At 45.1% G+C, this 14,709-nt stretch overlaps 1 protein-coding gene across 50 annotated transcripts in view; it reads left to right on the top strand.

Moving 5' to 3' along the window:
- The window catches only part of ZMYND8 (zinc finger MYND-type containing 8), a 148,137-nt gene that overhangs the window by 77,523 nt on the left and 55,905 nt on the right, over positions 1–14,709 (top strand). For all 50 annotated transcript variants that reach the window (XM_005569295.4, XM_074005495.1, XM_015429936.4 and 47 more), the window contains one exon: positions 3,615–4,096. In XM_005569295.4, coding sequence (XP_005569352.2) covers positions 3,615–4,096 — 482 coding nt within the window. The remainder of the gene's footprint in view (positions 1–3,614; positions 4,097–14,709) is intronic.

Genomic DNA, 14,709 nt, shown 5'->3' with positions numbered 1-14,709 from the left:
CAGGATCGGAGAAAATAATACCTACCCCCTTGTACCCAGTATTCCCAGACTCTTAGGGTTGATGGCTCTAGTCTCTCAGCTGTGACTGCTCTGCAGGGACCTCTCTCTCTCACCCGTCAGACAGCCACTGAAGGTGGCTTACAGAGCATGAAGAGCGGTGTGTGAGTTGGTCAGCTCTGTGTGCAGAAGCTGTTTCCCAAAAGCTTTTGTGTGTTTAGGTCTTGGTTCTGGATGAGAGCTATCGTGGAAGCTGACCCCCTTCTGTTTGTGAAAAAGAAAGCAGCATGGGTCTGATGGTCACCAGTTTCCTAGCCCCTCTTAGCACCTGCTTTAAGGGAGTATACCGCATTGTTCGGCTTGTTTTGGGTGAGGGGATCCCTTGTAGGGAGTTGTTCAGGACCTTCCACAGTGGTAGAGAAACAACTTTGGAGGTCTTGGGATGTTTTAGTAGGCTTTGGGCAGGGAGTCTCTGACCACCATTCTTTTTTTTTTTGGAACAGAGTCTTGGTTTGTCACCTAGGCTGGTGTGTGCAGTGGTGAGATCTCGGCTCACTGCAGTCTCCCCCTCCTGGGTTCAAGCCATTCTCCTGCCTCAGCCTCCCAAGTAGCTGGGTCTACAGGCATGTGCCACTATGCCCGGCTAATTTTTTGTGTTTTCAGTAGAGACAGGGTCGCCATGTTGCCCAGGCTGGTCTTGAACTCCTGGATTCAACCGATCCATTCTGCCTTGGCCTCCCAGAGTGCTGGGATTACAGGCGTAAGCCACTGTGCCTGGCCTAGTTTTGTATTATAGGTGCACAGTTATATAAAAATATAGAAAATATTTTATTAAATGCCTACAGAGTAAAAAAAAAAAAAAAAGCGGACACCAACCAATTGCCTACTATGTACTGGGCAGTGTTTTAAGAGCTTTTTTGTGGAAGCTGCTTTTATGTCTGTTTTATCAATGAGAAAACTTAAGGTCAGAGAGTGCCTAGGGTCACATAGCTAGGGAGAAGCCATCATGGGGTTAGAAACTGAGATAATGTGAAGCTGGATATTGTCCCTTGCAGAGACTCATTTTGTCAAGCAAATCTAATTTCCCTTGAAATACTTCCTGGGCTTGTTTTTATTTATCTATTTATTTGAGAAGGGGGTCTTGCTCTGTCACCAGGCTTGTTTTATTTATTTATTTATTTATTTATTTATTTGAGGCGGGGGCTCGCTTTGTCGCCCAGCATGGAGTGCAGTGACTTCTTCAAGCAATTCTTCCAGCTCAGCCTCCAGAGTAGTTGGGATTATAGGGGCGTGCTGACACATCCGGCTAATTTTTCTATTTTTAGTAGAGACGGGGTTTCACTGTGTTGGCCAGGCTGGTCTTGAACTCCTGACTTCCACCTCTGCTTCCCAAAGTGCTGGGATTACAGGTGTGAGCCACCATGCCCAGCCCTGGGCTTGTTTTAAAGAAAAGAGACTCTTTTTTTCTTCCCTGCCAAGCAATTTCATGGAAAATACTTGCAGGGAGGGGACAGTGAGGGCCTTGGATAGTGGGCAGAAGTGTGTGGGTGAGGTGGGTGTGGAGCAGGTGGGGGGTTCGAGGTTATGATACCAGGACCATCTGGTGATAAGCTCCTGGTGGCCCTGCCTCTTGATTCTCCAGTTAAGGACTCACTCTCCTTTTTCTCAGTGACAGAGCTGAGACTAGCTCAGGAAGGGGAAGTCATTTGCCCTGGGACAGCCCTGGAGACCCCGATGCCTTCTCAGATCTGTCCTGTCTAGTAGTCCTGATCTGTGCCCACTCACTTTGAACGCAGAATCTCACCGTGAGGCAAACCCTTACCTTGAGGGCATCTGGCTTCTGTTCTGCTCTGCCCCTCTTGCTGGAGGTATGGTTTTTCAGGTTTCAGCAGAAAGACAGCAGTCAGAATGGATGAGAAGCTGGTGATTTCCAGCACTCTGATAGAGCAGATCGATATTTTTGGGGTGTTTAGTTTTAGTTTGTGTTGTGATCTGGTATCCCCAAACCTTGCGAACAATCCGCCTGTATTCTGAATTCTGTCCCAGGGATATGCTTTATTTCTCCTGGGTTGTTTTCTCTTAGATGCCAACTGTTGAAATGGGGGTAAAATGTAACATAAGAAGTCTCTTTTTCCTTCTTCTCTTTAAAATGTTGGAGGACGTGACAGTGTTGGGTCCAGATTCCTATATGGTTGCTTTGGACAGCAGCTGAGTAGTTACCACTTTCTCCCTTTCCACCAGACGTGAGTTTTCTGCTTCTGCAAAGTCCCCTTTGTTCCCTACTGCTTTCTACCGGGCTTGAGTTCGTGGTCTGTGAAATCTAAAAGGCCACCTTGGAGGCTGGGTGCGGTGGCTCACACCTATGATCCCAGCTCTTGGGGGGGCGAAGGTGGGAGGATTGCTTGAGTTCAGGAGTTCAAGACCATCCTGGGTAATGTAGCGAGACCCCATCTCTACAAAAGTATACAAAAATTAAAAATGATCTGGGTGTGTTGTGGTGTGTGCCTGTACCCCAGGCTACTTGAGAGGCTGATCTGGGAGGATTCCTTGAGTCCAGGAGTTCGAGGCTGTAGTGAGCCTTGATCATGTTTCTGCTTTACAGCTTGGGTGACAGAGGGAAACCTAGTCTCTTAAAAAAAACAAGCCAAAAAGGCCAGGTGCGGTGGCTCACACCTGTAATCCCAGCACTTTGGGAGGCTGAGGTGGGTGGATCACGAGGTCAGGAGTTCAAGACCAGCCTGGCTAACATATAGTGAAACACCATCTCTACTAAAAATACAAAAATTAGCTGGGCATGGTGGCACACACCTGTAGTTCCAGCTACTTGGGAAGCTGAGGCAGGAGAATTGCTTGAACCCCAGGAGGCGGAGGTTGTGGTGAGCTGAGATAGTGCCACTGCACTCCAGCCTGGGCGACAGAGCGGGTCTCCGTCTCAAATAAATAAATAAATAAATAAATTATAAACCAAAAAATCCCCCACGAAAGCCCTCCTTGGAAAGCTTATTCTCACCAGTTTTCCCAGCCAGGAACTGTGTTGAGGCCAGTGGGGTATGGACGTTAGGAAGATGGAACTGGCCTGGGATTGGGGGTGGAAAGTATACGCTTGGAGGCTAATGGGCTCCTTTTTCAGTGATTTTCTATGTGAATTATCTCACATTCAAAAACATGTGCCTTCTTTTAGGAACGCAGTATTCCAAAGTTTCCTTCTGGTCCTATTTAGAATGGCAGTGGGAAGAGGAAACTCTTTATGTCTGAGTGCGACCTGAGGAATAAGTCTCTTTTCAGAAGTGTTGTCGGATGCAGTGGCTGATTTATTTTTCTCTACCAAGAGAAAACCAAAGAGGATTGTTTCTTTAATGGCTCACAATGACTAAGTCTATTGCACCTTTAAATGTTTTAGCTGAAGTTTTGTTGTTCATGTTCTGTTATGGTAGAACTTGCTTGTTAAATGGATCAGTAATTAATCCTTCAAACCAAGTTTTTTTTTGTTTTTTTTTTTTTAAATAGAATAAGAATCTTGGCAAACATGCTTGGCTAATTTGGTTCACATCAAGAAAAAAGCAGTCTTCGAAATTACTGAAGTTGACTTAAACTCTCTCTATCTTTTGCCCTCCTAGGGCCTGGGTTCCAATAAATAATTGCTACCTCATGTCTAAAGAAATTCCTTTTTCTGTGAAAAAGACTAAGAGCATCTTCAACAGTGCCATGCAAGAGATGGAGGTTTACGTGGAGAACATCCGCAGGAAGTTTGGGGTTTTTAATTACTCTCCATTCAGGACACCCTACACACCCAACAGCCAGTACCAAATGCTGCTCGATCCCACCAACCCCAGTGCCGGCACTGCCAAGATAGACAAGCAGGAGAAGGTCAAGCTCAACTTTGACATGACGGCGTCCCCCAAGATCCTGATGAGCAAGCCCGTGCTGAGTGGGGGCACAGGCCGCCGGATTTCCTTGTCGGATATGCCGCGCTCCCCCATGAGCACAAACTCTTCCGTGCACACAGGCTCTGATGTGGAGCAGGATGCCGAGAAGAAGGCCACATCCAGCCACTTCAGCGCGAGTGAGGAGTCCATGGACTTCCTGGATAAGAGCACAGGTCAGCTCCGTGCGGGGAAGTGGGGAGGAGGCCCCTTGGACACGGGGGTTTCCCATGGGTACACACCTGGTGGGCCCAAGCAGGTAAGCATTGAACAATCGTGGGGAACTGTAGGGGACCACAGAGCAGATTTTCAAGAAGTCACCAGATGGAATTCTTCCTGCTAGGGACCCAGAAATGAGAAAAGTGTCTCCAAAAGGCCACCTGGAGGTTATACCTAGAAGTAGATGGAGATGGCCAGAAATCTTTTGGCGTTCTGTTCAAATGTCACTGCATTTTGGATTATTGACTTTCCATAACACAAATAATTTTTAGTTGAAATTGCATTTTTCTATCAAAACCCTACAGTCACACTAAATGGCACAAATGTGAGAGAAACACATATTATAAAAAATAATACTTGACTAGGCGCTGTGACTCATGCCTTGTAGTCCCAGCACTTTGGGAGGGCAAGGCAGTCAGATTGCTTTAGCTCGGGAGTTCCAGACCATGCAACAACATGGGCAACATGGCAAAAACCTTGTCTCTACCAAAAATACAAAAATTAGCTGGTCATGGTGGCGTGTCTGTAGTCCTAGCTACTCTGGGACTATAGTTGAGGTGGGAGGATTGCCTGAGCCCAGGAGGTTGAGGCTGCAGTGAGCCATGATTGCGCTACTATATTCCAGCGTGAAGGTGAAGTGTGACCCCTTGTGAGACCCTGTCTCAAAAAACAAAACAAACAAAAAAAGGTAAAAAATAATAGTGCTCTGTCTTCCTAGCGTGATCCCATTCCCTTAAAGGTCATATCCTTTAGTAGTTGTGTCATTGTTCTGTTGGTTATTTTTTTTTGAGATATAGTCTCGCTCTGTTACCCAGACTGGAGTGCAGTGGCACCATGTCAGGTCACTGCAACCTCCACCTCCTGAGTTCAAATGATTATTGTTCCTCAGCCTCCCGAGTAGCTGGGATTACAGGTGCGCACCATTGAGTCCAGCTAATTTTTGTATTTTTAGTGGAGATGGGGTTTCACCATGTTGGCCTGGCTGGTCTCGAATTCTTGACTTCGAGTAATCCACCCGCCTTGGGCTTCCAAAGTGCTGGGATTACAGGTGTGAGCCACTGGGCTTGGCCCAAAGTCTGAGTTTTTAAGTAAAACCTCTAATTCTTAAATGTCAGGTTTTTAAGTAGAATCTCCAATTATTAAATGTCAGGCTAAAATGTCTTAGAAGATTTTCTAGAATGAATAAAGCAGGTTGGAGTACCAGGTTTAGGCTTCTGGCCAAAGACTTAACCTTGGACAGCCTTTCACACTCAACTTCCTTCCTTAGTCTCTCTCTCTCCCTCCCTTTCTCCCTCCCTTCCTTCACACAGGAATTCTTTAAGGAGCAAACATCAGTTCTTTAAGATACCATGAATGTCCCCAAAGGTTAAAATAATAAGGACTTAGTCAGTTGTGAACTCAAATAATTCTTCTGACTTTGCTTGTGTTGTTTCTTGGGACTTTTTTTTTCTTTTTTCTTTTCCTTGGTTTATTTTCAAGAACTGCTTCTAGCTGCTCCCCAGATGGTAGTAGGAGGGGTAGAGAGAGCCTGTGGCTTTTGGTTCTGTAAAATAAAGGCTGCAGTCTGTCTTTCTGTCGTTCTGATTCATAGCCGTGTGGTCCTAGATACTCATGGTTGAGTCGTAGAGTTTTGTTTTGGAATTGACATAATTTGTGTTGACACAGTTTCAGAAAAGTCTTCCTTTTTACCCCCTTGTTTCTGACCAGAGTCCTTAAAAGCTTACTTTGTTCCATGACACAGTTCCATTTAAGCCAAGTTCACAAAACATGGTAGTTAATTACACAAACCCTTGGGCACATTAGTTCCCATAAAGAGCATGCTTTTCAGGAAATGTTTTAAATTTTAACCTTGGCAGCGACTTTGTGAATTAGTGTTGCCTAAACTTTCATTGCCATGGTTTTCTGCCATATTTTATTACATACTTAAATATTAAAATTGTAATGCAGCTTTGTCCTAAGCTAAACACAATGTATAGGCTCATGTGTTTAAATTGCTTGTTGTGGTTTTTCCTAATGTATGTGAAATTAATACATAACTAGTAAAATGAAATGTGGCATATATACGACTATTGGTTCTCCTGCACCACATTTCAAAAAATTCAGTTTTATAGGAATATAAGAACAGGGATAATGTGTTTAATTTAGCTTTTCTCTTCGCTTGGGAGGTACCAAAGGAGAAAGATAATGACATCAGACTTCCTGGAAAAATACCTCATTCTTTGAGTGGCTTTTTAGGTGAGAAGTTAGTGGAATCCCCCATTTGAGTAGACTTTAAAGTCCCTTTCCTAAAATATAATCTCCTTGCTGGTAAGTGCTTAGGTCATTTTAGTAATCATGAATTAGCCAATGTGTAGTGTAGGAAGAGACAGTGATACTGAAAATTATTTTACTCTTACAAATTGCCCCCTTTTCTGTCAGGGGCCAGATAGTATGTATTTTAGGCTATTTGGGTCTTTTTTCCAACTCTGCAACTATTCAGTCATTGTTGCACTAAAGTAGTCACAAGCTGCTGTAGTCCCAGCTACTGAGGAAGCTGAGCTGGGAGGATCAGTTGAGCCTAGGAGCTTGAGGCCACAATGACCTATGATTGTGCCACTGCACTCCAGCCTGGACAATAGAGTGAGACCCCAGCTCAATAAACAGATAGCTAGCTAGATAGAAGAAAATAGAGCAGCCATAGACAGTGTGTGGCTGAGTTCCATTAAAACTTTTTTAATGGATACTGGAATTTATTTATTTATTTAAATTTTTGTATTTTTTGAGATGAAGTCTTGCTCTGTTGCCCAGGCTGGAGTGCAGTACCATGATCTCGGCTCACTGCAGCCTCCACCTCCTGGGTTCAAGTAATCCTCCCACCTACCTCAGCCTCCCGAGTAGCTGGAATTACAGGCGTGTGCTACCATGCCCAGCTGTTCTTTGTATTTTTAGTAGAGACAGGGTTTCACCATGTTGGCCAGGCTGGTCTCAAATTCCTGACCTCAGGTAATCCGCCCCCCTCGGTCTCCCAAGGTGTCCAGACACTGGAATTTAAATTTCATATAAGTTGCATGTTTCATGAGCTATTAATTCTTTTCCCCCCCAACCATTAAAAAAATGTTAAAATACCTTTCTTCGCTTGCAGGCCAGGCAGGAACAGGTGGTATGCCCAGTTTCACCCTTGAGCTGTAGTTTGCCAACCACTATTACAGACTAAGAGGATTGGAAGAAACTGAGTCAGTCTCCCCATTTTACAGAAGGCAAATTGAGAGCCATGCAGAGTGTAAGGGAGGTGTGAAAGTCCCCACAGCCAGATTCTGTATCCAGACTGGTTTCCTTTCTCTGCACCCTACTGCCCTCTGCTGTTAGCAGTGATAATAGTATTTAGTGGAGGGAGACGGGAAATTTGTATTTAAATGCTTCCACAGTCAGGATAATATAATTGAGATAAGGCAGTAGTTCATCCAAAATCGTGTAAAAAAATTGCAGTGTCGTAGAATAGAAAATAATAGAAGTAGCCTCACTAGTGAAAGTTTTGTAACCAGCAACATAAAACTACAGATTGAAATGTTATTACGTAAAACTTTTACAACAGTGTAGAAATCTTGTTTTTGTTTAGAAGATTGGAGAACTCAGAGCTGTGTGCCTATAATCCTTAGAACTGGATATTTAGCTTTCTAAGGAGCACTTTGCTCAGCCAGAAGCCTTTAACTCACAGTGTCCTATAATCTTGCTAGCTAGATGACCTAAGTGGTTAATATTTTCAGTGATTTTTGTAGTTCCCCCTTTATGTAGACCTCCTGGCCAGAATGGTTACCTTCAGTGGTATTTGCTTGCACGATCTCAGTGTAAGTTATTAATATCTATTACAGTCAGAGTCGGGGGGCCTGACATTCACCACCCTCTGGGCTAATGGTCCTTTGGTCTCGTAGCTACACTGCGGGTTACCATTTAAGAAAGGAAAGAGGGTCTGGGTGTGGTGGCTCACACCTGTAATCCCAGCACTTTGGGAGGCCGAGGCAGGGCGGATCACTTGAGGTCAGGAGATCAAGACCATCCTGGCTAACACATCTCTGCTAAACCCCATCTCTACTAAAAATACAGAAAATGAGCTAGGCATGGTGGCATGCGCCTGTAATCCCAGCTACTCGGGAGGCTGAGGCAGGAGAATTGCTTGAATCCGGGAGGCAGAGCTTACAGTGAGCTGAGATTGCACCACTGTACTCCAGCCTGGGCAACAGAGTAAAACTCTGTCTCAAAAAAAAAAAAGAAAGGAAAGGTTTCATAAACTCCCTTTTTAAAATAATTATGAAATCAATATGTTTTTCTCGTAAAATAGTTCTTAATTACAGAATTTAAAGTCACTGATGGCCGGGTGCAGTGGCTCATGCCTGTAATTCCAGCACTTTGGGAGGCCAAGGTGGGCGGATCACTTGAGGTCAGGAGTTTGAGACCAGCCTGGCCAACATGGTGAAAACCCATCTCTACTAAAAATACAAAAAATTGGCCAGGTGTGGTGGCACACACCTTTAGTCCCAACTATATACGACACTGAGGCAGGAGAATCACTTGAACCCGGGAGGCGGAGGTTGCAGTGAGCTTGACATGGCGCCACTGCACTCCAGCCTGGGTGACAGAGCAAGACTCCATCTCAATCAATCAATCAGTCAATAAAATAAAGTCACTGATAATCCCACCTCCCACAGCCAGCCCTTAGATTGTGTTTCCAGAGCTTTTTCTATGTTGGTTTATAAGTCCTACTGTTAAACTGAAAGCTCAAATACAGGGATCAGGCAGATACAGCAGTGAGTGAGGTTGGGGAGTGCTAGGTAGAGACTGGGATGAATGAAAGCAGACATACATTTCTCACCATACCTGGTACACATCCTGTGCTTGTGTGTGCACATGGGTGTATAACACTTAACTCAAGGGGTAGGGACTCTTCTGATACATAGTGCATGCTAGAGGTACTACAGCAGCTTGTGGCTACTTTAGTGGTACAATGAGCTCTTTCATAAGGAAATACAGTAGTGCAAATGCTAGCACGCACCATGCATCAGAAGAGTCATTAGCTCTTGGGTAAGTTTTACACACCCATGTTACCCGTAAGTGTTATACACGGCTAATAGGTCACGAGCTCCCAAGACGTTGAGCTAGAGAGTTGTGCCTTTCTGAAAGGGACCAGAGACCTTTTCCTCCTGCTGGTTCTTGCCACATAGGAGTATGGGCTCCGTATTGAGAGATTTCTGGTTTTTCTTTTTTCTTTTCTTTTTTTTTTTTTTAGATAGAGTCTCACTCTGTTGCCCAGATCTCGACTCACTACAAGCTCCACCTCCCAGGTTCATGCCATTCTCCTACCTCAGCCTCCTGAGTAGCTGAGACTAAAGGCGCCCGCCACCATGCCCGGCTAATTTTTTGTATTTTTAATAGAGACAGGGTTTCACCATGTTAGCCTGGATGGTTTCGATCTCCTGACCTCGTGATCCTCCCACCTCCGCCTCCCAAAGTGCTGGGATTACAGGCATGAGCCACTGTGCCCGGCCGATTTCTGGTTTTTCAAGAGAAGCTTCAAATTAAAAAAAATGGGAACTACTCCAGCTTTTTTTTTTTTTTTTTTTTTTTTTTTAAAAGAGACAGGGTCCTCACTATGTTGCCCAGGCTGGCCTCAGACTCTTGGGGTTTAAGCAATCCTCCTGCCTTAGCCTCCTGAGTAGCTGGGGCTACAGGCACATACCACCACACCCAGCTATCAACTTTTATGTACTGGCTCATATTTTTAAATAAATAAAAGCTACGTCACATTAAATGCACCTGTGAACTGCTTGGTTCATGGATCACCTGTTTGCAATGTCTGGTGTAGACTGTAGAATTTATTTTTTTAAAGCTTAACCTTGTATTCTTTTTTATTTTTTATTTTTATACATTAAAGAAAGCTTTTTTTTTTTTTTTTTTTTTTTTTTTGAGATCGAGTTTCACTCTTGTCTTCCAGGCTGGAGAAAATGGCACTATCTTGACTCACTGTAACCCTCCACCACCTGGGTTCAAGCGATTCTCTTGCCTCAGCCTCCCAAGTAACTGGGATTTTTTTTTTTAAGAGACAGGATCACAGTCTCACTCAGGCTGGAGTTCAGTTGTGTGATCATGGCTCACTGTAGCCTTCAACTCTTGGGTTCAAGCAGTTCCTGCTGCCTCAGCCTCCTGCGTAGCTAGGAGTACAAGTGTGTACCACCACACCTTGAGGTCTCCATTTCTCTTCTCACTACTATGGTTATGATAAGCAATAAACAATGACGAGGCTGGTCGCGGTGAGTCACTACTGGTCCAGCATTTTGGGAGGCGGAGGCAGACGCATCACTTGGGGTCAGGAGTTTGAGACCAGCCTGGCCAACATGGTGAAACCCCATCTCTATTAAAAGTACAAAAATTAGGCCGGGCGCGGTGGCTCAAGCCTGTAATCCCAGCACTTTGGGAGGCCGAGGCGGGCGGATCACGAGGTCAGGAGATCGAGACCATCCTGGCTAACACGGTGAAACCCCGTCTCTACTAAAAAAAAATACAAAAACTAGCCGGGCGCGGTGGCGGGCGCCTGTAGTCCCAGCTACTCGGGAGGCTGAGGCAGGAGAATGGCGTAAACCCGGGAGGCGGAGCTTGCAGTGAGCTGAGATCCGGCCACTGCACTCCAGCCTGGGTGACAGAGCAAGACTCCGTCTCAAAAAAAAAAAAAAAAAAAAAAGTACAAAAATTAGTCGGGCGTGGTGATACCCATTTATTTAAAAATCTGGCCAGCGCAGATCCTGCTTTTTCAGGGCAGGGGAAAGGGGAAAAAAAATTTTTTTTCCCCTGTAGAGATGATGTCTTGCTGTGTTACCCAGGCTAGTCTCAAACTCCTGGGCTTAAATGATGTGCCTGCCTCAGCCTCCCAAAATGTTGGGATAATAGGCATGAGGCACCATGTCTGGTCCATATCCTTGTATTGTGAATATATTTCTGTGTTAGTGAATAACCCTTCAAAACAGCATTTTTACCAACACCTCCTGACCCATCCTAGACCATCTGGCCATGCTCTGCTCATCTGTGCATGGCACCATAGGAGTTGCGCAAGGTGCGGCACTTTGAACGTACAGGTTGTTTCTGAGGTTTTATAAGTGGGGGACGTTTAGCATGAATCATTCACTCCACCTCTCCACCCTGCCCAGAGTGCTGGGGTGCATGGGAGGGAATGGACATTTTTTTCCTAATTTAATTTCAAGGCTCATGTTTCCTACTGTAGTCAGAAAAGCCCTTCACGCAGGCTAGGATTTTATAAATGTAGATAATAAATGATGTGTTTTAGCCCACACTTGTGAATTGTACATCAAAGTATGAAATCTGGTTAAATTATTTGTGACTTCAAAGGCAATTAGTTCTTCCTTTGGGCAAGATGTATGGCTTTATAAAAGGATTGGCATCTGTTTCAAAGTTTAATTGAAAGAAGCATTTCCAAGTCTTTTTGCTTTTGAAATGTCTGGAGTGATTCGAATCAGGTTTTTCTCAACCTCAGGACCATCGACATTTAGGGCCAGGTAATTCTCAATTGTGAGGCTGTTCTGTGCACCTAGGATGCTAAGCACCATCTCTGACCTCCATGCCAGTACCACCCACACCCTCATGTATATTGACTTGGATTTTTTTGTGATCTGCTTAGTCATACCTGTTTTTTTTTCCCCCCCGCGAGATGGAATCTCGCTCTGTTGCCCAGGCTGGAGTGCAGTGGTGTGATCTTGGCTCACTGCAACCTCCACCTCCTAGGTTTAAGCAGTCTCTTGCCTCTGCCACCCAAGTAGCTGGGATTACAGGCATGTGCCACCACACCTGGCTGATTTTTGTATATTTAGTAGAGATGGGGTTTTGCCATGTTGGCCAGGCTGGTCTCGAACTCCTGACCTCAGGTGATCTGTCCTCCTTGGCCTCCCAAAGTGCTGGGATTACAGGTGTGAGCCACTGCACCAGCCCTTGTCATATCTCTTCTTCGGATTGTTAATCACTCTCTTAGCAAGCATTTTGTTTTTAGTTGATGTATAACATTGGGGAGCTTGTTTAATTTGATATTTTTTGTATGAAAAAGGTTTTATCTGGTTGTCATTGTTTCTGGTTTTTTTGTTTGTTTGTTTGTTTGTTTTTTTTTTTTGAGACGGAGTCTCTGTCACTCAGGCTGGAGTGCAGTGGTGCAGTCTCGGCTCACTGCCACCTCCGCATCCCAGGTTCAGGCGATTCTCCTGTCTCAGCCTCTTGAACAGCTGGGGTTACAGCTGTGCACTACCACGCCCGACTAGTTTTTGTATTTTTAATAGAGATGGGGCTTCACCATGTTGGCCAGGCTGGTCTCAAACTCCTGACCCCAAGTGATGCGTCTGCCTCCACCTCCCAAAGTGCTGGACCAGTAGTGACTCACCGTGACCGGCCTCGTCATTGTTTATTGCTTATCATGACCATAGTAGTGAAAAGAGAAATGGACACCTCCTTTTTCAACTATTTTATGCACTGCTCATTCAATAAATATATTAGGCACCTGATAAGCATCCAGAGGTATCCTGGACGCCTGCTGGCCAGCGCAGATCCTGCTCTTTCAGGGCCATTTTATTCTGGGGAATGAGGTGACTCTGGATGGTTTTAGGTGATGGAGCAATATGCCGTCATTTCAGGGGTTCTGCCCTGGCTGCTGTGTGGAGAGTGCCCTGGGAGAAGGGTGCCGTGCACGTGGTGGGGAGACCTGTGGGAAGTGCTTACGGGGTCTCTGTGGGAAATGATGGGCAGGGCAGTGTTGCCTAGTGTTTAAATTGCCGCGCCGGCCCCCCCTCCCCCGCCCCACACCATTTTAGACATTTTCTTCGTAATTACTCCTCTTGAGATCTTTTAAAAAATTGAGGTCAAATTCACATAACATAAAATTTACCATTTTAAACAGATCAGTGGCATTTAGTGCATTCACAGTGCTGTGCAGCCATCACCTCTATCTAGTTCTAAAACATTTCTGACACTCCAAAATAAAACCCTGTACCCACTAAACAGCCACTCCCCGTCCCCCACAAAATTCCACCACTACCTCTCACCCCACAGCCTGCCCCTGACAACCACCAATTTTTGTTCTGTTTGAATTAACTTACCTATTCTGGGTATTTTGTTTCAGTGAAATGAAAGAACACGGGCCTTTTGTGTCTGGTTTCCTTGACTCAGCATCATGTTTTTAAGTCAGCCATACTGCAGCACATATCAGAACTTCGTTCCTTTTGTGACTCAGTAACATTCGATTGTGTGGCTACCTCAGTTTGTCCATTGATGGACAGTCGGTTGTTTCTGCCTCTTGCCTATTGTGAATAGTGCTGCTGTGCACATTCGTATCCAAGGATTTGTTTGGGTACCTATTTTCAATTTTGGGCAGATACTTACCTAAGAATGGACTCTCATGAAATTTGAAAATATTGTAGATCTGTTTATGTACTGTCTATGCGCACACACACACACACACACACACACACACACACACACACACACGTGCTTTGTACATAAACGGAATAGTAAGATTTTTTCACCGCCCCAAGAATTATTTTTGCCCCATTGGGGGCCACACGGTCCCTGTTGAGACTGCATGGACTAGGGTGATAGCAGTGGAAGTGGAGATGAGCGCAGAGATGTAGGATATGTTTAGGAAGAGGAGTGCAGAGACCTTGCTGAAGAGTTGGGTAGTTCAGGCATGAGAGCAAAGGAGGAATTAAGAATGGGCTGGATGTAGTGGCTGACACCTGTAATCCCAAGCACTTTGGGAGGCCGAAGTGGGTAGATCACCTGAGGTTACCAGTTCGAGATCAGCCTGGCCAACATGGTGAAACCCCCATCTCTACTAAAAATACAAAAATTAGCTGGGCATGGTGGCGGGTGCCTGTAATCCCAGCTACTTGTGAGGTTGAGGCAGGAGAATCGTTTGAACCCGGGAGGTGGAGGTTGCTGTGAGCTGAGATCTCAGCATTGCACTGCAGCTTGGGCAACAAGAGTGAAACTCCATCTCTCCCCCCGCCACCCTTCCCGTCCCCCAAAAAAAGAATGATCCAGGTATGCTTGGCCTTGAGTCACTGGGTGGGTGGCCATGGCATCCATGATATTGGGAGGACAAGGAAGGTGCAGGGTGTTTCACAGATGAGGGAGGTAGGATTGGTGGCACTAGGAGGTAGACATAGGAGACCTGTTTCTCAGGGAGATGCAGAGGAGGGTTTTGCGGTGTGAGGCTTGTGGGTTGCTAGTGATTGTCATCTATGTCCTTTTCCTGACTCCATGAAGCTTTGCAGTCCCAGATGCCTTAGGAGAATGGGCCCTGCCCTTTACTGGCTAGGGAGCATGAACCAGACCCATCTCCATGGGAAGCCAGTGTTTTCCCGCCACGCTTGTTCTTGCCATATCCAAGTGCTATGCTTAAAACCATTTTTTAATATTTAGAACATACCTCTTAAATCTCAACACTTGTTTATTAACAAAGGAAATATATCTCAAACTAAAGGCTTGTTCTAGTTACTATTTTTTTAGCACACATGAATGTATATACAGAATTATAAAAATAGGCTGG

Source organism: Macaca fascicularis, chromosome 10 (assembly GCF_037993035.2).
Source record: "Macaca fascicularis isolate 582-1 chromosome 10, T2T-MFA8v1.1".
In the NCBI taxonomy this organism is placed as follows: domain Eukaryota; kingdom Metazoa; phylum Chordata; class Mammalia; order Primates; family Cercopithecidae; genus Macaca; species Macaca fascicularis.
The sequence above is the reverse complement of the archived record's forward strand: the minus strand, read 5'-3'. Positions and strand labels throughout refer to the sequence as shown.